Source organism: Chlamydotis macqueenii, chromosome 1 (assembly GCF_036417535.1).
Source record: "Chlamydotis macqueenii isolate bChlMac1 chromosome 1, bChlMac1.mat, whole genome shotgun sequence".
NCBI classification, from domain to species: domain Eukaryota; kingdom Metazoa; phylum Chordata; class Aves; order Otidiformes; family Otididae; genus Chlamydotis; species Chlamydotis macqueenii.
Genome location: NC_141556.1, coordinates 170,454,753 through 170,481,129, shown reverse-complemented (window position 1 = coordinate 170,481,129; position 26,377 = coordinate 170,454,753). Strand labels below are relative to the sequence as shown.

Here is a 26,377-nt window from a genome sequence, read left to right as displayed (position 1 = left end):
AGATAAAATCAATGGCACATGAAGTTAGAAACTAAGGCACATTGGGGCAACAGTTTGCACACAACAGGTACCTACAGCTGCATCATTTAACAGTAATGTGTTTTTTTTTCAATATAATTTTAACACATCATTACACATCTGGAGTCTGAATTGGTGCCGGTAAATTGAAATGTATTTCTTTATCAAAGTATCTAATGTTTAAAGGATCGATGTGATGACATTGCCTGTATTATTGCCAGAAAAGAAAAAAAATCAAAAGCATGCATAGAACAAACCTGTTCTAATATTATTCAAAATACTGAATTTAAAATTTGAATGACCGACCTTGTGGTTTTCCTAAAAATCATCAGCAAAAAAAGTTAAGAATATCCATTAGAACTGATTACTAATCTCAGAATTCAGTGTGGTAATTTTGCTTTATCAAAATACTACCTGCAGGACAGTGTGGGAGTTCTTCTTTAGGGATGCTTGTCATTCTTTGGAAATCATCATGGCAAGCATTGCAAAAATGTGTTGTCCCAAAACAGAAAAAAACAGCAACTGAACAGCAGTAGCGGCATTTGTACTCTAGGAAATCTGTACCGTGTTTGGGACACATCTAAACAGAAAGAAACAGATGTCGATAAACAAAGTAGCCACGGTGTAACAATCCAAACAACACATTTCCACATTCTGTAATATATATTACTATTATACAATATTATACAATACACACATTTACAAATGACTGGGGATTACTGTACAGCTCAGGTACTCAGGGCTTCAGAATGAAATAAAAAAGTGAATACAAGTTCTTTACTTACCTGAGCCCTTGAAACATCAGAGCATGCACCACAAATAAGCTCTCTTGGGTCATAGTCATCTCCTTGTCCAGCCTCAGCATCACAACGAGCTTCGCCACCAAAGTATGCCTTAAATTTTATATAGAAATGATTGGACATTAATAACTATTATTTTAACAAAATCAAATTGTAAGGGGAAAATGATGGATAACAGCCATTACAGGAGTCTCCACTCTGACTCTAGTTACATGTTTTTGAGGCACTGAGACAATGTCTCTCAATCTCAAGATAAACAAGACCAAAAAAAAATTTGCAATGTACTCTGGTCTGTGCAAGTGAGTGTAAGGCTTTTGAAATCTGGATGCTCTACGAACTGCATCTAAGAAAGTCAGGACAGAGGCTGATGGCAGCATTCTGCCAGGAGGGATGTTTACTACATGTGACATCCCTTTTAATTAGAATTTTGCTATTTTCTACAAATTAATTTTATTTTCTCATCTTATTCTACCAGGACATACTGGCCACAAAAATGCAACAAGACTGCCAACTCTGATGAATTTCCTCATATACTAGTGTTTCACACAGAGTGATGAGATGAGGCAACAAGTAACTTCCTTCCATCCTTTGTGGTACCATCTTATTAACTAACTAGCCAATGCACAAAATTCTTGGTCTCTGCAATTTTTGCAGTGATTGTAAAGGGACAGGGAAAATGGTCTCATGGCAACTGTGAGGAAAGAAAAATTTAAGCAGCCCACTTTTCCTCAAACTCTGCAGACTAAAACGAAAGGGAAAGTTCTAAGGAATGTATGTCAGGGAATTAGGTAGTAGTTTGGGGTGAAAAGGTGCTGGAGGAAGGAAAGAAGTTAGAAATTAGATAGCTAAATGTTGCTGTTCAAACATATGAATGCAGTATGAAAGGGAATAATGAGATACTAGGGAAGGAAAAAAGAGAGAAATAAAGACACTGAAATAATGCAGTATTAAGTACTGGAAAGCAAGTGTAATGAAAAACAGGGACAGGAATAAAAAAGGAGAAAGTAAGATAATAAAAAGTATTTTTATAAGGGAGGCAAAAAAGGCACTAGGCAAGTTGCTGAAGGGTGAGTGAAAACTGGTTAACTGTGGGAGGCAGGAACAAAAGTAAACTGAGTAACTGTGTAGTAATGACTTAGAGGGATTCATTATTGCTCTTCTCTAGCATGTGGAAAGGAACTGAATCCTTTCTCCTCTTATTTCCAAATTGTGCACTTAATGTAAAACATGTGCATTGAACATAAAAATTATTGAGGTTTCCCTTGAAAATTTTAACATGAAATTGTCTCATTCCATTCATTGCTAAGGGAAAAGGAAAAAGATGTGATCAAGACGGGCACTAAAATTAGCTTCAGATGAAAGAAGCAATGGGAGGGGTTCAGTGATTACCCAAAATTTCTCTAACCATAACCTCTAACCATAGATAATGAATGTTTGTCTCTTCTCTGCTGGTGGGGAAATCAGGGGCTATTTGTATATGCTTTTTGTCTTCTGGATAAATTTCATCTTCTCTTCTTGAAGCATACTGTACATACATGAGCTGAAGTCCAGCAGGCTAGACCACACATTGCCTCTTTCTTCTTTTTCATTCTTCTAACACATCGGGCCGTCGCTGCCATAGTTGCTGCACTCCAAAGGCACTCAAGATGCTAAGATGTGAACTTAGGCGTAATTGATTAAGGATGGCAGTTCCCTTATGCCCATGCTGAACAACTGCACTATCATGAATCAAAATTAGAGAAGACTCTTCCTGCCTTTCGAGACTATCACTGGGGAAAAAATCACACCAACAAGCTTGTAGTACTGGTGATTTTTCTGCTCCAAAGTCAGTTTACTGCAGTTTCAATCAACTCCAACTTGGGTAAAAGTATGTTTAGGTGGAATCTTAGCACAGAACTCTCCATATCAAAGAGTCAGAATGAAATCTATGGTTATACTATTTCAACATTCACGTAAAGTATGAGTTGGAAGTGGGACAAAGGCACATTCTTCTAAGAAGGCTAGCAGCTCAATATGCTTCTGGTTTCTGAACTGCACTGTACACGGTCTTGAGCTTTACAAGACAAGACACTATGTACACCTAATTTGCTCAACACTTCTTAAAATTACAATTTAACAACCATTTATTTTCCTGCTTTCCTACTCTACACACTATATATTAAATATAGGTTCCATTCTTTAAGAAATTACTTTTGAAACTATAACATTTAATTTGAGAAAGTACTAATTGTCATACCTTTTTGCACTTGTAGCAAACATAATAAGCGTATCTGTTCATAGCATAGCCAGCTGGGTCATTATAAAATCTAACACCTGGCGTTGTGATGGCCTCACTCTTGTGCAACCCTTCATACTCCAATCTCATTAGCGCTTTTCTCCTTACATCTTCATAGAGTTCTTTGATTGGATCAAGCAAATCCTTTAATACTGAATGATTGATTTTGTTCTGAAATAAAAAACTGATTAAAATATCTTGCATCTTTATTACAACAGCTGTGATAACTTGTATTATGGTCAACACAAATAGCGTAATGGATGTCATAAAAGCCTAACAGCTCAGGCAATGAACATTTCAAAAAATGGCTGATATAAATTACCAAAATACAGCATGAAGGGAGAAACACATCATGCAGAGATGGCTGACCATTCACAAATTTCATATTCCTAGGGTTTTAAGGTGCTCTCATTCCCAGCAGCTATCACATGCTTTTGCTTATAGCCATTATGATTTTACAGAATACAGGAGGAATTTTTAGTGAAAAGCTGCACTAAGTACGTATATTCTTGAGCTCTGTCCTCATACTGAAAAACAAAGCAGCTTTAAAAGAAGTGAAAAAAATAGAGAAGCCAAGTTTCCTGCTTCAGGTAACGTGCGTTAAGATTACTTCTTCCCCCTCAAGCTGTCACCAGATATTTGGAATTTACAAGCTGAGGGTGCTAAGAATAAAGCAGCATTAAGATGAAGTCTGTGTTATGCTTTTAAGATGACGCTTACTTCAGGGAACAGTAGGGGAAGGTAAGAAAGATGCATCGATGATACCCTTTCTTTAGAGACATGAGAAATTAAGGAAACAAGTGACGTATGCCTAATTTATATTGTAACCAGCAATACACAATTTAAAAAACCACAAAAAACCAAAACAAAGACCGTATTAGGTAACTGGTTTGACCTAGGCAGTAAACACACAGCTCATTTACCTTGCAAATAGGACAGGACATAAACCCAAAAGTTATCCTTGGCCCAAGCCATCTGTTTTCTAGTACTCGTTGACAGCATTGCAAATGGAAAACATGGCTGCAGTCCAGCTTTAGAAAAGAATACATTTAAGTGAATACTGGAGTTATGTTAACCACTAAAACAGAAGCAGTTATTTACTTTTAAGTGACAACATATATAAATTCAAAAATTTATTTAAAATCCTAGAAGACTCCTATTTTCTTCTTTAAAAAAGGAAAGAATAGACAACTGTCATTAAAATCATAACCTTTCCACTCCAAAACCACCAGTGGATATATGGAATATATATGAAGCATATCCATTAATTACCTCAGTTGTTTTTCTCATTTATAAAGTATCATATATTTTAAATAAAGTCAACACAGCAAACTAAATCAATACAATCTGCTTTCTTGAAATATCAGTAATGCCAGACAAAAAGAAAGCATTTTAAGTAACTTACGTACAGTTACAGTGTCTATTTTGAATTTAAGAGTATAATTTGAATGACTCCATATTTTAACTTCTTCCACACTTAATATTACAACCATATAATTATTCTCTTAAAAAGAGAGAAAAAAAGATAAACCTGGATAGCTGGTGCTGCTGAAAGTGCTTCAGTGAAGCAGATCATGCACATGTCATCAGCATCTTGTTTAAGAGTTGTAGCGTTCTTATCGCAGCCATGCAAGCATGGCAAACAGTGCTCTTCGTTCTTAACGCCTCCACATGGATGACCGCAGGGGTGTGTCTTGCTGCAGGCAATTTTAGCATACTCCTATTAAAAGTAAATAATTAATCTTTTTTTCCCCTCCACTGAACCGTTTGATATTGTGTTGCTTTTTGCAGGATTGCTGGCTCGTCCAATAAACTAAGATGAGAGAATCATGATGGATGTTGTCTACTGCTACAGCAGGTACTTGGGAAAAACTGCACTTTTTGTGTCCTTAAAGTAAAACTGATACCTTCATTACTGATGTTACTCTCGAGTTGCAATGGCATAATGAAACCATAATTTTTAAATTTTTATATTAAGAGAAATAGTCTTTAATCCTCCATGTGTACTCTGTACATGAAGTGCCTCCTGCATAAACATTGCTTGCCCTTTATTAATAGCCTTTAAGGTGTCTGCAGACTCAGGTCCTTCAGGAAAGGTATGAGGTAACCCACTCTTAAGAAAACATTATGAGCTGATCATTAACCAGCATAAAGAACTTTTTCCTATCTGTACTAAGTAGAAAAACTTGTAAAATTTGCTCCGAAGCCAACAATGAATTGAACTGAATTAATATAAGAATAATATAATAATAATATAATATGTTCAATAGGCTGAGAGAGACAAAGAGACTACAAATTTGCTACACAAACAGAAATATACAGGTGGGCTAAGAAATCAGTTAGGATTTGGCCCTCTGACAATTGTACCTGTACTCTAGGGCACGAGAACACTCAGGACACATGGGCAGTTGACAAACCTGGCCAAGTCTTAAATGTCTGTGCTCACATCATGCAGTCGTTATTAAGCAAATGACTTTTATCAAGCTTTCCAGTACGCTAGACTTCATGTTGACAGAGTATATTTTACTTTATAATTGGAACACTATTGTGAAAACTTGAGATACTTTTGAAGATAATAATGAAACTACTCAGTATTTTGGTTGACTAGTGGTGTTTGTAGCCTGCAATTAAACTAAGCATTTACAAACTCAGAAGTATTTGAGTTACAATGTAATATTCGATATTGAAACCTTTTCATGACAGGTCTGATTTAAAATGGACCACAGGGATGAACAAAGTTTACTCAAAATGTCGAATCAATTTGATCCTGCATGCCCTTCTATTTAAGTAATTAATCATGACTGATATTTGTTAATACACACACCTGGCAATCTGTATCAGAACAAACGCTTCCCACTGCTGATAATTCCGTTCCACTCCTACAACCACAGAAGCGGCATGCTTCAGAACTGCTGGTGGTCGGTTTGCCTAGGTCCACAAAAGTAAATAAAAATGAAAATTGTTGTAATGAAACATAAGGGACTGATATCCTAACAACAGACACCTAAACAATAATCACAGAAAACAACCAGAAAACCAGCAGTTCTTATATAAACTATTTTATTTTTATTAACAAACTATTAAAAGCATTGCCCTAAAGCAGGTGAAAACCCCAACTGTACTTTCTTTGACAAATACTCATGTAAAAGGTAAAAGTAATCAGGATAAAGAGCAAGTAGTAACAGTTGTGTTTTACCTGTCTGTTCTCTGAACTCCACCATAGCCTTCATAGTTTTAGAATCTGCTAATGCCATCAGCCAGAAAAGTTTGGTCCTACCACAGCCCTCGTGGAGATCAACTTTGATAGCTTCTTCTTCTTCTTTGAATACCTGTCAGGTTAACCAAAAAGATAATAAATAGCACCTCTATGTTATTTTTGTCACTGTCTCTTTGGATTTTTATCAGAAGTTTTATCGATTTTGCCATTTGTCTACTGCAAGCTATTTTTGTTTAATGCTTTCCATAATTTGTACTACTGCAGAATGGATAGATAGAGGCTTTGTGTTTTCCAAAGTAAAAATATATAAAATGAAGGCTTCAGCTATCATGTCTGGGAAACAGTACTGCAGCAATGCTAAGAGCGCTGCACAGCATTTTTTCTAATATAAAAAATACAGAGCTTGGACTTCATAACTACTATTCAACTCATTCAGCAGGCCACAGTATATTAAAAGCACAAGATAACATTAGAAATATCTTCATATAACCATGCTAGTAGTTTATCAAAGCAACATTGGTAATTATGGTCTTAATAGTATGTACTATATAATAATAATTATGTGTGTAATATTAATAATTTTACTTTCACATAAATACACAGTGGATACTTTTGGCTACAGTGACAAAAATACAAAATTTTTGCAGAATTAAAAAACTGTGAAAGATCCTTAGTGGACTTTATACAATCTCTTCTTTTTCTCCTTTCCTAAGTTTTGAAGGCAGTTCTGTGTATTTTCATTCATTTTACCTAAAATGCAATAAAAGTTAAGAATTTTCCTGGCTATGGATGTTTACAGTAAGTTTAAACTTTGTTTTAATTCTTACTAGATTCAGGAAAAAAATAACAAAAACAAAACAACCCTAATTACGTCACAAAGGATTCACATAAGCAGGTTGTAGTAACTTACAGACTGTCCTTTCTTGGAGGGAGAGAAAATACATTGAAGAGGTATGTATGACAGAAGTTGGATAAAAACCAGCAAGCTAACAGAAGACATGAGACAGGGAATATGACAGAATTTAAAATTTAAATTGAGGGGATTAACATGAGAGACAAAGGTGATGAATAAAGAGTAAAAGTTTAAACATGCTTCCAGAAGTAAATAGGAAAATCTGGTAAGTAGCTATTTTGGACAGATTAAAGGAGAGATGTCAGGACTGCTATGAGATAAGAACTTACTTTTTATCAACTGTAATCTGAACAGGCTATATAGGAGAAATCAGAAAAATAAATGAGACTAGACTCTGCTGTGCCATGACAGAAGAGTAGACATATAAAATCATCATCTTGGGATGACAAAACAGGAAAATTTCAAAGTGGATTGCAAAGATTCTGGCTAAGAAATAGAAGGTAACAGATCCAGAAGGAACTTCCAGGCTGAGGTTATGCTGCAAATGCTGAGGCAGAGAGAAGGAGATTTGTAGAGTGAAACAGTGCCAGTGATCTGAAGATCACATCATGTGTAAACTAGCTGATCCCTTTTACTGAATGACCAGGAGTGTGTCCCTGCATCTTTTTTTTTGTTGTTGTTTTTAGTTTCACCTGAAAGGGATCCAGTTCATGCACTCCAAGGCTGCTCTACAACACAAATCAAAGCATGGTACAGAAATAAGGAGATCTGCTTCAAAAGCCCGTTTGTTCCTGATCCTAACTAAAAAGTGAATGTAGATGCACTCTATGAGAAGGGCTAGAGGAATGATTTTCATTGATTTAACTTTATTAATGATGTTTATTATTTTAGCCTTTGTACAAACACAGGTAGTCAAAGGGGAAAATAAAATACCACAGAAGCCACAAAGAAAAACAGCGTCAAGAGGGAATGTTTAGTAGTTTCAGATTACTTCTGAAAGGCATCTTCAACATCAATTTTAATGAGAAAAAGAAATATTCCAAGGATAACGTAGTTTTAGGTTTAGAGATGAAAAGGGTAAGAGAATAACACAAAAGAACACTGATTAGCAGAGTAAAAAGCAATTTCTAAAAACTCATCTAGGTAAATCAGAGGAAAGACATTTCAATTCTAAAATCAAAACCAAAATATATCAGGAAATTTTCAAGCTTATGGATATGACAACATATTGCTCTGTGAAAAGACAGTGAGAGCTGGAGGAATACTGAAAAGTAAGAGAAGACGGACATAGAGGAACCAGCAGGAATATTTGCTGACGATTGGTCTTCTTGGATATTAAAAACATATATACATTAAAAATGAAGGGGTTGGCAAGCACTGACTTATATGATGAAGTAGTAAAGGAAATAAAATTTACAATACAAGAACTAACGTGTACTTAGGAAAATCTATACAGTTCCTACATTTTCCTAGAAAATGTTCCTAAGCAATGTTAGAACAAGAAAGAAGTAGGGTGGCGTAGCATAAGAACTAGGGACTGCTACATGATTTTCCAATCTTCTTCTAAAGATAACGGATAAAGAAGGTTAACTAAAAACAATTTAAAATAATTAAATGGAAATGCATTTAACCCATCTCAAACAAAAGAAAATGCTTTTTCAGATTTGGTTATTGCTACTGCCTTTTGCTTATATATTAATTGGGGAAATGTACACAATGTATGCAGTGCATGCAGCATGATGTCATGTATACTCCACCTGTCTCTGATGAGTTTTTGTTCGCCGATGGAGATGAAGGAATCGGTCACAATCTGTACACAAATTCCCACAGACATTACATAAAATGATTGCAGCAGTTTCACCATCATCATGGTTATCACACATTGGCTGAAAAAGTTAAGAAAAAATATTATATAAATATTTATTTATTAAATCACTCATTTCCTTTCAGCATTTCTTTTTAGAGTCATCCCCTAGTCATCTCCTCCAAATTAATAAGGGGGGATTAAAGAGCTTGTTTAGACTATTAATTGTATCTTTAGAATAATTACTATCTAAACAATTACTCCTGGACACAAATGAGCCCAATTTATTATATTGGTTCTTCTGACATTCTTCAAGTTATGTTTTGTGTGATGCAGCAAAAATCAATTTTTCAACAATATAGTTGAGACATCATTTTCAATTAGTCTGAGGAAAGATTTATGTGGTAACAATGGGATATGGGAATGTTAACAGAAAAGTTCAGAGATATGAGTACTCAGGTCAGTCAATATGCTTGGTATTTACCCTTACTTACTTTGATACAGTAATCAAAGCTGTAGGTCATCTATAACTCAGAGAGAATACAGTCAGAGTAACAAACTTCAAAAAACACTGTAAAATGAAGTTGCTGTACTGACACATTTAAAAAAAAAAATCAACACAGTTCTGTTTTGCAGTTCAAAATACCTGTACAAATAGAGTTCAATTACTGACTTTGATTATGCATATGCATATGTCAGAGAGTAAGTTTCCACGGTACTCCCAGAACACACTGTTTCCATGGTATTGCTCATGCAACTTAGAATCCTTTCAACAGCAGTCCTGGTGGGGGGGACAGTTCACCTCAAAATTTTATTATCCTGGTATATAACAGGACTGGGGAATTTCAGGCTGGATTCAGGAGCTCATATCCCTGCTTGATGATGTCTTGGCTACTATTATGACATTTCCAAAGCTCTACAGAAGTCCCTTGACTTTCTTAATCACCTTAGAAACCTTTGTGTCTGCTTCCTTCTCTCAGCAGAGTTTTAGTCCTTGCTGCTGCTGTGGCTCTGTCTCTCCTGTATTCTCTCTCTGCCTACACTAAACTGCTCTGGAAGCTTCTTTGCACTAAGCATTCTCAGTTGCTAGCAGGAAGGCACAATATTCCCTTGCATCTCACAGGGACCATTCTAACCCAGTTATAAAGACACCAGTTTCAGTATTTCTCTCTCTCCAGATTTGTATTTAAAAATCATAAGCTTTTGCGATACTGAAAAATATAGACAGAAACTTGATTAATCCATCATATTGCATATTAAATTTGTAAATCCTCTGGGTAAGTAATAGCTTTACTAAATTCCGTTAGAAAAAGTTTGTTTCTCTTTTGGATAATCACTCTCTACTGAGATGGGGAAGAGGAAGCTAAATTACAGAGAAGCAGTTATTGAGGAACACAAAATAACTGACTTTATTATGTGACAGAGATCCAGATAGAAAGAGCAAAGCTCTGATAGAGGTTGTCGTTTAACTGAGTCAATCTACTCTGAAAAATCCATCCTACATGTGTTAGGAAGGCCTTGCTCCATCTTGAACACCAGAAGAATTGCTACCTTACTGTTTTAAGTTGGAATTTTTGTTTTCTGAGTAGTGCTTGTCTAGAACACAAATACTTCAAACACGTACGTACAATCTCCATTGGCGACAACAGGGAGGAGTAAGATTACGCCAAGTCTGCCTTTCCCTATCATTATTCTAAATTCTTTGACTACTGAATAAATCAAAATAACCACAAAAAGTATGATTTTTCAGTCTCACCATCTGTTTCTGTTGTCCATCCTTTCCCATCCATCTTCCTGAGGATAGTCTATCAACATGATCCTGATCAAGTACACAGAGGGATGCCAAGGCCAGCCACAGCTATTGAAAAGCAAGGTAGAATTAAATGTTTTAGAAATACTGAAGAAGGAAAAAAGCCCCAAATATTAAAAATATAAACTCTGGCAGACAAGAATGTCACTGTTACCTGCAAACTATCCTTGTTAGCTGAAGCCTGCCCATACAGTGCATTTCTCTTTTCCAAAAGAAGTCAAGCGCACAATAAAACTTACTGAACTTTTGGGAATTACTTTGTTTCTTTATGGTCATAAATACAGTAGTTAGCACACAAGCGAGAAACAGCGAAGAACTATCCACAGAGTATATTATAGAGAACTATGGCAAATACAGATTTGCGTATCACTCCCAAATATTGCAGGCTTTGGGGGACAAGAAGAAATTCAAGGACACAGACTAATTAAAAAACCCAAACCAACAAAACCTTAGCTCAGTGAGGTTGATTGCCCTATGTTCTCTCCTCACTGCACAGGACATTTGAGATTACCTAGAAAAGGGTTATGAGATAGCTGTTCTTCAGAGGAAGCTCTTTTCTCCTCCTTTCCATTAACTACAGTGAAATCCTAAAGAGATAAGCTACATGAGGATCATTTGTTGGTAGGCCTGCAACCCAAACTCAAAATGACAGTTGCATTTTGCAATAGTTTTTGATCAAAGGTTTAATTTGAACAAAATGGCTCTAATGGAAAACTCTACTAGACTCTCCCCAAAAATGCACACCTCCATGACAGAACTAAGTTCATTCACAAGGAGAGGTAGGCTGACGTTCAGGGCTCCTCTGAGACCTGATTAAACTAACACAGTGACAGCAGGAGCTGGTGGTACTCTGAGACCGTGTCTTGCAAAAAGCAGAGAATATATGTGTAAGGGGATGAAAAGGACAACTGCCACAGCCTTTTCAGATGGAAACCAACATGAGTGTCAAATGCATTATTATGCTTGAGCAGCCGAAATCTATATTCCCTAGGATGGCAGGAATGTCATGATTTACAAGTATGCTTTTCATGGTATTTCAAGTAATAAGTTAAGTTAGTCCAAGTTTCTATAAAAGAGTCTTGGAAGAAGTAAAGACAAAGACAAAGAAAAAAAACCAAAACAAACTACTCCAGGTAAATAACAAAGGCCTCAGCAAATGATTTTTAATTTTGAGACTAAAACACAGATGAAGCTTAGCTGAGTTGTCCTAAGAATGTTTGTTACTGAGTGTTTTCACAATAGCCTTGAGATGTGGCAGCTGATGACCCACTTAAAATAATCGTGCTGAGAGCTGGAAAAAGACAGCTGATACATACTGTGCAATTTTCCACACAGATGATCTCAAATTTAGTAAAAGGCAAGTATCACAAACTTAAAGCAGAATTACCTCAAGGACAAAACCTCAAGTGCATAAGCATAACACTTATTCTTCATTACTTGGGAGGTACCCAAGATACATATTTAATCAAAATTCAGTTTTTACTGGTGGATTTCTGCCACAAAGAACAAAACTCAATCTGCTGTGACACGGAGAAAGCAAGACTTTCATTAGGACAAACTTATTAGTAACTTATTAGTGATTGCCTTAGTTAGGATACTTGCCCATTATGCACAAAGTTATGTTTGGAGAATATAAACTGTGTACTGTACACATTGTTTCCTGAAACAACTTGTATAAGGAAGTTTTTTCTAAAATACAGGAAGGCCTTTGGATGGGCTCCTACTGCACATTTACAACGAACCAATGTTAAGTTTAGTAAAGTTCTTACTCTGGTTGTTGCAATGCACCTCACTGGTGATCTGTATTCTTCTTCCATTTTGGTCAGAGCTATGATGGTTTCAGCAATAGCATTCTTTGTCACGCGGGACCAAGCTTCTGACAGATGACCCTGTTAAAGAGGAAACTCAATTATTACAACTTTTTTAATATTAAGAACAAATAAAACTGTAATTAGAGCTGCTATGAGCAACATCAGGTTAGGATCTCAAGCTAGAATAGAAAAAGAGTAAGTAAGGGATGACTTGACAAATCAGTTGTTTTCAAATCAGACAGATCTGGTAAAAAATAGTCCTCAAATACTCAGGTGGCTGACTGAGCTAGTCTCTGAGCAACTACTGGAGTGGCTAACTTGGAATAGGTATAGGGCATATGATTTGAAGAATGAAAGGGCATATTCCTAATGCCTATTCTCTCCTTCCTGAGAAAGGAAGATGCAGAGCTGGAGCAGAAGTAAGTGACTGTGAACAATGCATAGATTACAGAGGGTTCTTAGTGAAATCAGCTTCACTAACCTAGCTCGGCCTTCCTGAATACTCTCCACAGTATTTGGAAGAAATAAAGAAGAGTACACTGGAAACATTAGAACTATAGCCTACTTGCAAACCAACCTTAAAGATTTTGAGCATATGGCTGACTGATACTCTAAAGTTTCTGATTCAGACTGCTGAATCCTTAAATTCTTCATAGAAAGTCTAAATTTCTAAACCTCATGCTAAAGGTAACAGAAACAATTGAGACTCACTGCACTCTAAAAAGGAAGATACAGTGACTAACTCAGATGTAGGTACCTACATGCTGCAAATGTTGAAAAGGTTAAGTGAAAGGAATCACATTTGTAACTCTTTACAAAGTGGCTAGTAAGACTGATGTCACCCTACTGACAATTAGCAGCTCTAAAAAGCCTCAAAGAAAGTTTTTTTTTAAACTAGGACCTCTCTATTCCTCCATACTCTTTTGGGTAACAGGGCTGAACCCCTAAATAAGTTCTGAGCATGCCTAAACTACAGAGGTCCCTTACAAAACATAAGCAAGAAATGTTATTACTCCCATCCTTGAATGGCCTCTGTCAGCTCTCCCTCACCTAGAATGAAAAGAAATAAAGTTGATCTCTTCTTCATACAAGAGGAGAGGAGGGTCCTTATTGTTCGGCTACTGACTACTTCAGAGTAAACTCAGTCCTAATCATTCCTTTAAGAGCTAGTACAGTTTAAGTAAGAAATTCAGAATTTACTGAAAGAGGGATTTATATCCACATCTGAGAGGACTACAATTTATCTGACTGACTTGATCCCTTTTTTCTTTTTCTAATAAATAGTTACATATTCATTCCAAGTACAGTGGCTTAAACAAGAGAATTTAAGACCCACACCAGTATACTGAAGAGCCAGCACTACTGGAAAACTATCCGCTATGTGGGAGATGGAGCCTAGCATACTCTGGATACGTATATGAGTTGCCATATCTAACTCCAGAGCTTTAAAAACTTTCCTACTACTGCTGCAATGGTTTTGGAGAACCAGGTATTAGCAAATGCAACAGTTTCACGAGTGAAGGTCTTGAATGGCCAGAGAAGCTGCGTAGACAAAAATACAAGCATCTGATTCCAGTCAGCCAGCATTTTCTCTTTCTACTATTTTTGTTTTATTCCTGGCAAAGGTCTCTGTTCAGCTTAGTTTTAATCAGCTGTTCATTAAGGGACAGGCTCTCCCATCATCATGAGAGGCAGGATCTCATAAAACAAGGACCATGGAGTTTGCTTGGAAAGATTTGCCTAGTACTATTTAAAAATGCTGCAGAAGAGAATCCACTATTTCCCTGATGTTTTCCTACTTACCCAAAGCATACCTACCAACATTGGCTACAAATGATACTGGCAACAACCCTTAAAATAATAAAAAAAAAAAAAAACAAAACTGAACAAATTACTCTCTCCCTCCCCAATCCATTCGCAATATACGTTGCGCCTTACACAGTGAAATAAGTGGAGTGTCTGAGCATGTCCACAGAAGAGCAATAAAGCTGGTGAAGGGTCTAGAGCACAAGTCTTATGAGAAACAGCTTAGGGAACTGGGAGAAAAGGAGGCTCAGGGGAGACCTCATCACTCTCTACAACTACCTGAAAGGAGGTTGTACTGAGGTGGGTGTTGGTCTCTTCTCCCAAGTAACAAGTGATACGACAAGAGGAAATGGCCTTAAATTGCACCAGCAGAGGTTTAGATTGGATATTAGGAAAAATTCCTTCACTGAAAGGGTTATCAAGTGTTGGAACAGACTGCCCAGGTAGGTGGTGGAGTCATCATCTCTGGAGACATTTAGAAGACCAGTAGATGTGCTGCTTAGGAACATGGTTTATTGGTGGACTTGGCAGTGCTGGGTTAATGGTTGGACTTGATGATCTTAAAGGTCTTTTCCAATCTAAACAATTCTATGATTCTATATGGGCATATATCTACAGCGGGCACCATGTTAATCCTAGCATTTACTATCTTCTGAGTACTTGTCTTTGCAACTGCTATTTTTTTTTGGTCATATTTTTTATATGCAGTTTCCTAAAATGTGGATAAAGTAAGCAGAAACAAAAATCCATTATGTGGAATCACAGTGGTACCTACAACAGACCTTTCCCCTCCCCTTTCCAGTCATTGGAACAATGGAAGCAGAGACTAAGGGATCATTTTATGCATGGACCAGCACTGCTGAAGGATGATACACACTTTAATTGTAACTCTTAACAAAAGATGAACTGTGATATTCTGAAATCTTGCGGTCAAAATCAACAGTAGCAATTGCAGAGAATTCCCATCCAGCTTAAGCAACTCTGAGATGGAATCTCCTTAAATCTAAGCACAGCGAATGCTTCAGAAAATAGGACTCCAAAGCTGAATATACTGAAACAGCTTTGAAAGGGTAATCAGAGAGGAAAATCTGAGTCATTTAGAGCATCTCACCGAAATAGGGACAGAATTAAGGAAAACAAAAAATCTCTCAACTAAATTCCTCTCCTCTAAATATATATAAAACCAATATAGTTTCTGGGAAATAGCTGAGTCACTTTTCATCAAATTCTTCTGCCAAAAAACTTGTGTGAAGCAGATACAACTATGGAAAATTTCAGCCCAGATGATTTAAGTAATAAACAACTACAGATGTAGATTTCAGTAAGATGGAAATACGTCAATCTTAACATGCAGTCTTAACCAGAAATTCCACATATAAAAATCTATGTACAGTTATGGGAAAAAAACAATTTTTTTCTTACTCCATAGAGTAAGATGCTTTTTACTTTTCAATTGGAGTTCTGAGTGCTCAAGATTTAAAGGGCTTCTAAGTTAATAATGTGTAAAATGACCCAGAATTATTGCTTACTACTTAAATTTCTGGTACAAGTGACTTATTTCAAAGCCTATTTCGCAGAATCAGAGTTCAGTTCCTACTGCTCCTAGGCCTAGACTTTACCCAGAAGGCTACACTTTTTTCTTCTTGAGACCTGCTCACATTTAACAGCTCAACCCAATACTAACTGTAATGGAAAGTAACGAAAAAATGTACTCTTCATTATCAGAAATGTTTGAATAGCCTCCACACATTTAAAGGATAGAAACTTACTGCTGCCATGTCTTTGATGAGTTTAATAATGATCTCTGAAATCTGTGTAGGTGTTGAACCCTTCATCCACCAATGGCTTTCACCTCGCCGAATGTAGCTGCAAAGGACATACAGCAATATGTGAACTTAATCCAAATAATTAGTTACTATTCGTCAAAATCCACCACCAAGAAATAGTGCACATATTCAGCATGTGGTAGGTTGCAGGTTTTCAGGTTTGTTTTTGTGTTGTTTTTTGTTCTTGAAATCAAACTCAATAATAACATGACTCATACTGTCAAAGCATTATACAATTGTTTTCCATTTAGAAAACAAGTATTATAAAAGACAACATAAGTGACTTCAAATAATGTAATTATTTTATGCCTTTGGCTTGAGAATATATACTTATTTTTCAACAAACCTGGAATTGAAGATCATTGGAAGTGTGACTGTAGTAACTCCTTTGCCTGCAGTAGTGCCAGCCGTCCCTGTTATAGTTGTTCCTTTGGCTTTTAGCTGTACAGTAAGAGCTTTGGCAATGCATCCCAAAAACATGTCTAAGATACCTAGTTTATTCCAATCTCCTTTTTCTGTTGAGTGAATGATATCACTTATATCTGCTGGTGGAAGAGACTTCACTCCTATAATACTAGCTAGGCGACTAGGAGTTACCTCGGGCAAAACACGTCTTAGCAATGATGTTACCTGAAGAAAAAAATCAGAACACCACAATTCTTAGCAAGACAGGTAGAGTTTTCAAACAAAATAAAATAAAAGTCTTTCTTCTTCTTCATAAGTTATTTCAGTAAGAAGGATTGAATCTGCCTTCTGTACTTAAATCACACCTGTAAAAAAATTCTGTAATGTTTTTATCTTGTTTTGAAGTGTTTACTAATATACCCAGTGAGTCAAGGACAAAGAGTCCAGAACCAATCTCACTCAAACAATACTTTGTCTTCATATAATGAAAAAATTTTCCTGGTGCTGAACTTAAGATAACAGTGATACAGATGTTTGTACAACTCTAATATGCTTGTACATTACAGACATGTTACCCACTTTGTGTATAATCTTTTGATATATATCTTTAGATATAATCTTTAGATGTCAGAAACTTTGTGGTAGAACCGTTAGAGACTTTATACTTCTGAAAACGAAGTACTTGCCTCCAGGTACCGAGAGTCATGATACTCTTCTCCCCTGCATTTAGTTTTCCTTGTGATATTCTAACCGGAATTTCTGGAAAAGGAAATATGTGCCAAATGCTCTGGATCTAGCAGGAGCTGTCTTCAAATGATATGCTTCAACCTTACTAGGTGGTGGAATTGGGGTTGAAATTGGCTACATCATGCAAAGTTTGGTCTAAATCAGGATGTGTGAAAGCTTAAGGAGTTAACATTTCATATCTAATTTCTCAGGCCTTCAATATTCTCTCGAAGAACTGTTTACATTTTAAGAAAAAAACCCAGTATTTTGCATATCTGCAATATATCAGGATTACTAAGTAGGACACTATCTGCCCCCAGGCAAACTGAGATGTGACACTGTAACAGTTCAAAAAATTGGAAAAAGTAAGTAAAGAGTATAAGACAAAAACTTCTGAAACAGGAATTAAAAATCCACCTAGAGAAGGCATACTAGCTAGCAACAAGCTAGTGCATTAACTGTACTAAAGCAAATATTTTATATATCTATACATTTATGTTATATTATGTGCATATAAATACACATATACTCAGACAGACAACATTCAACTTCAGAAAGAAGCATATACTAAAGCTCTACCTGAGAATACCAAGAGTTAAAAGGAATTGTCTGGTTCCACACTACTACGCTCATAGCATACACACGTGCTAAGGACTCATGCCAGATCGGTAACAGACACTGCTAATTAAAAACCTCTCATCTTACTTATACAGTGTATATGGGCACTATATATATATGCATAACATGGAATACCCCAAACCCACTGGATTTTTAGGTCCTGTCCATTTGACAGATAATTCAACCATGCTCTACCTGTTCAAGGTTTAATTTCAACCAGTGAAGCCTCTGCTTCATCTTTTACAATGTTTTAGCAAGACAGTCATCAGTTATCCCATAATTCTAGCTGTCACTGTGCCTTGAGGTCAAACACAATATTAAAAAAGCAAGGATTAACAATGGTCTCCTCAAACCATGCAAATATTTACCAACATTTTGAGCACATGCAGTACATATAAATGGAGGTAACTATGTAGCTTTCTCACATCCTTTCCCCACAATGAAGTAGCGTGAGATCTTACTAAAAAACAAGCAGTCACCTCACTAAGTCTCCTTCCATATCTGAAAATTTAACTGCTTTTTATACAGATTTCTTATTTGCAATAAATAAACAAACAAACCAGCTTTTAAACTTCATACATTTGAGAAATGGGAAATATTAACAGCTCTGGTATTTAAAAGGAGCATCTCTGGTGCTTGCAATTATATGTTATAATTCTTGACGATGCTGTTCTTTATAAAGTAGACAAATGCAGCACATGAACTTCAAGAAGTCTCTTTTTTGGAATGTAGTACATAACACTAGTCTCAATTTAAGTGCTGCCAGTCACAAGGCAGTGCCAACTTCAGAAACTGAACTTTCACCTTAAAAAAAGAGAATTCTTAGTCATTGCGACAGAAAGGAAATACCTGACAAACTGAACCTACGTAACAGGATATCAATGAATCTGTTGAAAACATGAACAACTGGGCTACTGTGAAGTTCAGATTCACTGAAGAATCATTTGCAACATCACTCCAAAATTAAGGCTGTGTGCTTATCTAAATACCCCATTAATACACTAATTGCTCTTGTGCATCCTACTTCATTTCAGCAACAATTCCTGCCAAGCAAACCGTAAACCCCTTTGTTGTATGGTTTGAGAATGCGTTCTATCCTGCCCTCTTCAAAATCCCCAGAAAAACAACAAGAAAGGTGAAGAGTGATATTACTCAAAGGCATTTCAGAATAGTTTGCTGATGTAGGTTCATGAAGACACAAGTGTTAATTAAGCAATTTTGGGTTCTTACACTTCAGTTCTACCTCTTGGGAACAAAGCATTACAAACTTACTCAAAAATGAGTTTGTGGTAATTTCATAACTATAGCCTTCATTGTCTTCAACACTGTTTGTGCTTCCTACAAATAGTTTTATGTGGTCAAATTGTGGAGGTGCTGGAGTACAGAAGCATTTATATCTCAAAGATGTAAAACTTTATCCTTTTAACCTTGTTCAAAACCTGAGAAAAAAACCCCAAAACGTGACACTTTGATTCCAAAAAGATATTCTGTAATTTGTTTTTAAATGTTTGTAAAATTTTATTTGCCCTCTCCTCATGATTGCAATAACAAAATGATTTATTTACAGTTATTCCCTACGTGGGGCATGATCTGAGTATGACTGGGAAGACACTTTTGAAGCAAAAACATAAAACTATTTCACAAAAAAGTAAATTCTAATACATATTATACTATCATGCACGCAATTATGGAATTCTAAAGACTTTTTTCTATGAATACCAAGATAGACAAGGAACAGTTAACACTCACCTGTCTCTGCACCCTGGGAGAAGCAGTGTGTAGTAATGAGAAGAGATCCTGGAGCAGAGTCAGCTGCTGAGCCAGATACTGCCGCCCTACATTGGAACCGCTCAATGCCAGAACCATCGAAAGCAGCTCAAAGCAATAAGCATCAGAAGAAGCATCTTCATCACTAGGCTGCGAGTTGGCGTTCTCTTTGCTAGAGATGGCATGCTCCCATTCTTCACGCACACGGGTTGCTTCCATTCGTATGGCCTGGACTATATGAGCACATACCTATCCAAACAGAATACAGATACACAGAAACTCTTAAAAACTTTTAGAAAGTGAAAGCGATAGTGTTTTATGTACCTTCACAACTATGACTAAAACAGAAAGCCTGTGGAATTTGGCTTGTGCTGAATTACTTTTCAAAATAAATTCAAATGAAGAATAAAATTTAGATTTAAATTTAGAGTAAAGATTAGATAAAATTCTTTAGAATTAAGATTTAGATTTAATACTGGATTTGCTTATCTTCATTCTGGAAAATCTCATTGAAACTTTTTTTCCTAAATTGTCTAAACTGCAGTTCCTGCAATTAAAAAAAAAAATTACAGAAAATCCCCCCAAAAATACATTTACTCAACACTCACAAAAGAAAAGGACTTATTAAAAGACCCCTTGATTCAGTTTGCTATCTAGGAAGCTAAAAAATTTTAGAAACCATGTTTTAATTTTACCAATAGCATGTTAAAAAGCGTTCTTAAGATATTTTAAAGTTTGCCAAGATGGGTGATAAAAAAGTAGATTCTGCATGAAACTAATCTAACAAAATTCAAAATTAATCTAATACCTCTTGTATAACTGTGAAAATCTTTACAGCAATGTTTGTCTTGTGACTGATGTAGTAACAATATAAAAGATGCTTTAGTTGGGATATTAAAAAAAAAAAGTATTCAAAAGAAAAAGAAAAAGCATACTCAAACTACTGCTTTATATTAAGAAAAACAAAGGGAAGCGAGAAAAACCACAAAGCCAAACTTTCACTCACTGCAGGGAAGACTAATTTAAGAATCTATGCACTGATTACATTTTTAGGATGAAATTTTATCAAACCCAAATACTTTTTGATGATAGAAATGGGGGAAATGGCACAAAACTAAGGATCTACACTCTGTCACTGAACCTCTCCTAGAAATCTGAGAGGATCTACTATTATTCTAATACCAAACACGAATAAGTACCATTTACAACTCAATTCTAAAACTTTTCTTTTAAAATTGAATGTAATAGGATAGAGTATTTAATCCTATTAGAATGGATTTTCTCAGTGTTAATTCAGCAGATTTTTAATATTAAATGCACACACGTACTATTTAAAATGTAACCCAAAACTTGATTATAAAGAACAAAAGAACTGAAAGTGTCAAGTAAAAGGTTCTATATTCACTGAAAATCACAAAATCATAGAATGGTTTGGGTTGAAAAGGACCTTAAAAATGATCCAATTCCAAAACCCCTGCCATGGCCAGGGATACTTTCCACTAGATCAAGTCGCTCAAAGCCCCAAGCAACCTGGCCTTGAACGTTTCCACAGATGGGGCACCCACAGCTTCTCTGGGCAACCTGTTCCAGTGCCTCAGCACCCTCACAGTAAATAATTTCTTCCTTAGGTCTAATCTAAATCTACCCTCTCTTAGTTTAAAGCCATTACCCCTTGTCCTATCACTACACGCCCTTGTCAAACGTCGCTCCTCCCTAGCTTTCTTGTAGGTCCCCTTTAGGTACTGAAAGGCTGCTATAAGGTCTCCCTGGAGCCTCCTCTTCTCCAGGCTGAACAGCCCCAACTCTCTCAGCCTGTGTTCACAGGAGAGGTGCACATATTTATTACAACACAAACAGTTAATCTTCAAAGCAATTCAGAATGAACAAACCTGCTTCTGCAAATTTGTCAGTTTGCTCCGGCTGAATATGATCCCTACCATATGCTCCTTCAGGTCTGCATCTGATGTTGCCTTCATAAAAAGCATATTTAATATTAGATCAAGAGTTTTGAGAACATTTCCTAATTACTGTAGCAATTAACATGCAATATAAATAAACTTTGTTCTAACAGTTGGTAGCTTTTTGTTACAGAGAAATAAGATCTATAAGCAAGATCAATTCAACTACGGTTAAGAAATACCTCTTAGATGTATTTACTTTCTTTCTCTTTATAAGAGGAAATTTGAGCATGAAATAAAAGAAAATAATCAATAAGCAAAACAAGTGAAGTACAATTATCTGAGATTTAGCCTCTTCACGTAGCTTAATACAATCACTCATGAAGTCTTTGTAAAGCAGTGCACGGAATATAGCTTTCAGTTTATATATTTCATAATAAAAGAATCAGGGAACACACAATTAAGTTACCACACAGCAGGTGAGAAAAATACACTTTTACAAAATGAGTAATTCAGTCATGGAACTTATTGCCGCAAGGTATTGGGTAGAGCAAACACATATATCATCTGAAAAATGAAATTACTTTCGTTAAGGACAGTCTAGTTTTGGCTATTAAAAGTGACAGTTCAGATAAAGTGACTTTTTCAGGAACACTGCTTAAACTATCCTTGCTGGAAGACAGGAGAATATACTGGGAAAAAGGATACCAGTGCAGTTTCTTGATACTTTTTCTCTAAACATCCAGCAGAACCCCTCTTAAGGCACAAGATAATAGGCAAGACGGACTTTCAGGTTGACTATTATTGCAGGTGTTAAGCAATCCTGCAATTGTAGGCATAATTTGCACCACCATTGCTACAAGGTTTCCACTAAATGCATATACTCTAATTATAATTTACTAATAAAACCATCAATGATAATTATTAAAAAAATCAAGCAATTGTGACCTTTTACTTCTGTTTTCATCTGAAAATTATGTAGCATAAGACATAGGACAGATACTGAAAACCATCCTGGATCATTTTTTCAGCAAAGTATTATTGACAGAATACAAATAAATACATTGTGTACTTTTTCTTCTCCTTCTGGGGAAGATAACAGTGCTTTTTCTTCTTGTTCTGGGGTTGGCTCAGCATCTCCAGAGATGAGTTTTCCAAATACCTAGAAGACAGACAGTGACAATTAGCCTGTCTTAAAGACAAACTTGTGCAGATGTGACATTTCACATGAAAACATAAAGCACTCAAAGTCTACGGTTTAGAGTAACTTTCACCATGTAGTACAGCATTAATATCCCACCTGAGATGTAATAAGTCGGAATACTCGCAGCGTCTCAGATTCACAGTTTCTTTGTTGAGCTACACTTGCGGAAATCTGGCCTGCTATTTTAATGCTTTCACCATCTTTCCATCCAAGAATTTTCACTTGTCGAACTCTTAGTGTGTTCTCTGGACCCTTCAATTCAATTTTGATGATGTGATTATCACCGCCAGGAAGTTCACTTGTTACCCAGCCAATGTGTCTTGAATCCAAGTCTACCTATTAAACAGGAATATAAAATGGGAACTGACATTACATTAAACAAAAAGTTACCTGCCTCTAAAACAAACTCATCATGTATCACTGTGTCGTAGTCCTGTAACCAATACAGTGTTTGCTATGAAATTTTCACACTGAGCAGTAAGACTACCATGTTTACTTATAAAATATTCAACTTCATAAATTCAGATTTAAAAATTTCTCAAACTTAAAAAAATGACATACAGCCATTTATTTTTTGTCTTTAACGCCCAATAGAAATAGTCGCCTATCTATCCCTTTTACCCCCTAAGGCACAGTTCACATCTTCAGAAAACCACTTTGAACTAATTACTCACTACTTTTAATTAAAAAAAAAAAAAAAGAGTCGCTATAATTTCACTGAAAATCTAACACAGAATTATTAATAGTTAAGTTATTTAATCCCTATTAACATAAACCCCTGCCAAAGAAATTGTAACTCTGTGGAAGTCAGTATCTGATAACCTCATCAAGAGATGCAGGACTTAATTGTAAAAAAGACAGATGAACTGTATCAAATTAAGTTTATTTTAAAATAAATATTGTTTAAAAAAAATAACGTAAATAATGTTATATGATTTAAACTGTGATGTCACTACTGGAAGCCAAAACCCCATAGGGTACAGTACCTCACATCACTGCTCTGAGCAGCCCAAGTGGGCTTCAGTTACAGTTGGCTCTAAGCCAAGTGAGCCCTCTCTCCTATCCATAGACTTATTTATAATCAAGCTAATATTTGTTCTTTCCCATTTCTACACTAATTCTCAGTGTCTGCATTGAACTGTGCTGCAGCAGACAAAACTGACTTTTTTTTTTTTCTTCTTAAAAAAACCACTATGAGACAAGGTATGTGTGAGTTAGGGTATAGTATACGGGTGTGTCTGAAGATAAAAGACCTGTTGGAGAAGTGTCAGAGGATTGTTCAGCAAAGAGGGAGCAAAGCTGAATCAAGTCCTGCTTGCCTTCTGGGAGTGAACCATCCCTGGAAAAATGCCTGGGCACTGTGTTTGAGCAGACAGAAACAAGGCCAGGGAGCAAGCTAACAAGCTATATGAACAATCATGAGTCTGGCGCCTGAGCTCTGCCATGGCCTTCCTTTATTCAGCTGGATAGCCAGGCATATCAAGTCAGTCTTCTCACCAAAAAAGAATGCTCCAAGAGGCGTGTGTGTGCCTGTCTATAATTTTTATCTATGTATATAGATTCACGGAGAAATACAGACACACACACACACAAACTTTGTATCTGTCTACATATATACACACATGTCCGCTCTCTGCGGACAAAAGGTAGGGGAAAAACAAACCATCTCTCTATAATAAGATAATGCTGCTTCTGGAAGAATTTTACCACTGACTGGCAATAATCCTAACAATAATGTTTTTTGCCCAAAATGGTAACTGCCTGCTTGAAACCTTAAATATCTCTGATGACTCACATCAGTGTCAAACTAAAAACCATTGTTCTCCATGTTAAAAAAATGCATCTATCATTCGGCTTAGCAACAGCAGTACAAAGACTGAATACCCTTCTGAACTCGAGTGTCCAGAAAGAAGTCTTCAGCTACCTGAAGTTGAGAGCCAAAAACATCATGGTAAAATGGATGCTATAAACATGTATTAGACCACGTAACCTGAAAAACTCATGTTGAGGATAAATGATTTATTTTCTCCTCTCTCATGGCATTCTACTTCTGCTAACTCTTAAGCTGCATTTCTCTAATGAAAAATGACTTCACAAAGCAGATAAAACACAGTGACAGTGCAACACTAAGAAGCCACATAAAACGTTCCTGAAAATCTCTGCTATATGCAGCCAAAAAATGATAATTTTTCAATGTCAACTGTTAAAATGTTTACCTGCTTTATTCTGCAGAGATCTTCTACTGCCTTGCCAGTTAGGAAGGTCAATGAAGTCACTTTGTTCTGCAACAGATAAGCAAAATAAGAACAAAACACTTAAACTGAGGACTATTCTGACTATTTCTTCCATAGTAAGAGAGTACATACATAAAAAGATAGATAAGTTGTTTCACTATGAAACAAAATTTTAAAAGTGATGAAACCCAAGGACAAAGAATTCCAAAGCACAGCTCTTAAAAAAAAATTTTTCCTTGTATTAAAAGCTTTAGTTGAAATAAAGATATATTTGTAACATTACTGTATGCATACATAAACATGAAGAAAAGTTATTTCAGCTCTTATTTCAATGTTTCCACAGAAGTTGTGAGCAGAGAAAGTAACTTATAAAATAGCTAAATGCCTGAAAATGCATCTGAAATTGAAGAGCCACTGAGAATTACGTTTCCTGGTCTGAGATTCATGATCGTACCAGGTATTGCTTTCAAAACCACAGCAATTAGAAACTTTACTTTGAAATGCAAACTTCTGGATTAGAATTACAAACTGAACTGGACCAAGAAAATGCTGGTTCTTGATTGACAAATGTATGCAACTTTGACTCTGCACCTTCCATGAGAGACATTTCATTTCATTTTCCTCTTACCCCAAGATCTCTGGAATTGTCTACATGGACACAAACGTAACGTGCATTGATTCCTTTTACACAGTTAATTGTGATGTTTTTGGTTTTGTTTTTGTCTTCATCTCCTGACTCCCAGAACGTTTCTGTAGACCCATCTGTTAAACTACCAATCATGGCAGGTCGGCTTGATGTTTTAATATCAACGATGCTGGTTAGGTCTTTTAGACAAACCACTATACACAGTTCCTGTGAAAACAAATGAAAATATTTAAAATACCTGAAAATAAGCCCAAATACAGGTATTATTTACAATTTTTAAAACCATACAGACATTTCTATTCTGAGGAATATGCTCTCTAAATTAAAGAAAAAAATTAGTCATTTGTTGGTTAAAAGTATTCAGTCTTTTAAACCAAAGGAAATTTTAATAGCTAATACCTCAGTTGAATATATTAGTAAATGCCTAAATGTATTCATAAATGGAAAAAAACACCTTAAAGATATTAATCAGGTGTATTAATTTCTGCTCCTCCAAATAAAAGAAGGAAAAAAAATATATCAGCAAGTAAAAATTGGAACTACACAGCATCTAAAATATGAACTAACTCAATGGACCAAATGAATTAACTAAATGAAACAGTGTACTTGCAAACAGTGTACTTGCAAACAAGCACTTAAAAGCACTGCTCCAAAATTTA

The 26,377-nt window shown here is 35.9% G+C and overlaps 1 protein-coding gene across 16 annotated transcripts in view; it reads right to left on the bottom strand.

Annotated features, from left to right (window-relative positions):
• MYCBP2 (MYC binding protein 2) overlaps positions 1 to 26,377 on the bottom strand; it is a 197,799-nt gene that overhangs the window by 1,499 nt on the left and 169,923 nt on the right. For 15 of the 16 annotated variants that reach the window (XM_086771604.1, XM_086771629.1, XM_086771654.1 and 12 more), the window contains 18 exons: positions 25,701 to 25,925; positions 25,055 to 25,120; positions 22,935 to 23,174; positions 22,698 to 22,796; positions 21,626 to 21,706; positions 19,719 to 19,985; positions 16,567 to 16,850; positions 16,164 to 16,260; positions 12,547 to 12,666; positions 10,724 to 10,825; positions 8,921 to 9,049; positions 6,290 to 6,422; positions 5,918 to 6,021; positions 4,625 to 4,813; positions 4,017 to 4,124; positions 3,055 to 3,264; positions 804 to 911; positions 433 to 598 (listed from right to left, as the gene is read on the bottom strand). In XM_086771604.1, the coding sequence (XP_086627730.1) occupies positions 433 to 598; positions 804 to 911; positions 3,055 to 3,264; positions 4,017 to 4,124; positions 4,625 to 4,813; positions 5,918 to 6,021; positions 6,290 to 6,422; positions 8,921 to 9,049; positions 10,724 to 10,825; positions 12,547 to 12,666; positions 16,164 to 16,260; positions 16,567 to 16,850; positions 19,719 to 19,985; positions 21,626 to 21,706; positions 22,698 to 22,796; positions 22,935 to 23,174; positions 25,055 to 25,120; positions 25,701 to 25,925 (2,728 nt within the window). The remainder of the gene's footprint in view (positions 1 to 432; positions 599 to 803; positions 912 to 3,054; positions 3,265 to 4,016; positions 4,125 to 4,624; positions 4,814 to 5,917; positions 6,022 to 6,289; positions 6,423 to 8,920; positions 9,050 to 10,723; positions 10,826 to 12,546; positions 12,667 to 16,163; positions 16,261 to 16,566; positions 16,851 to 19,718; positions 19,986 to 21,625; positions 21,707 to 22,697; positions 22,797 to 22,934; positions 23,175 to 25,054; positions 25,121 to 25,700; positions 25,926 to 26,377) is intronic. The other variant, XM_086771620.1, reaches the window with a different exon arrangement.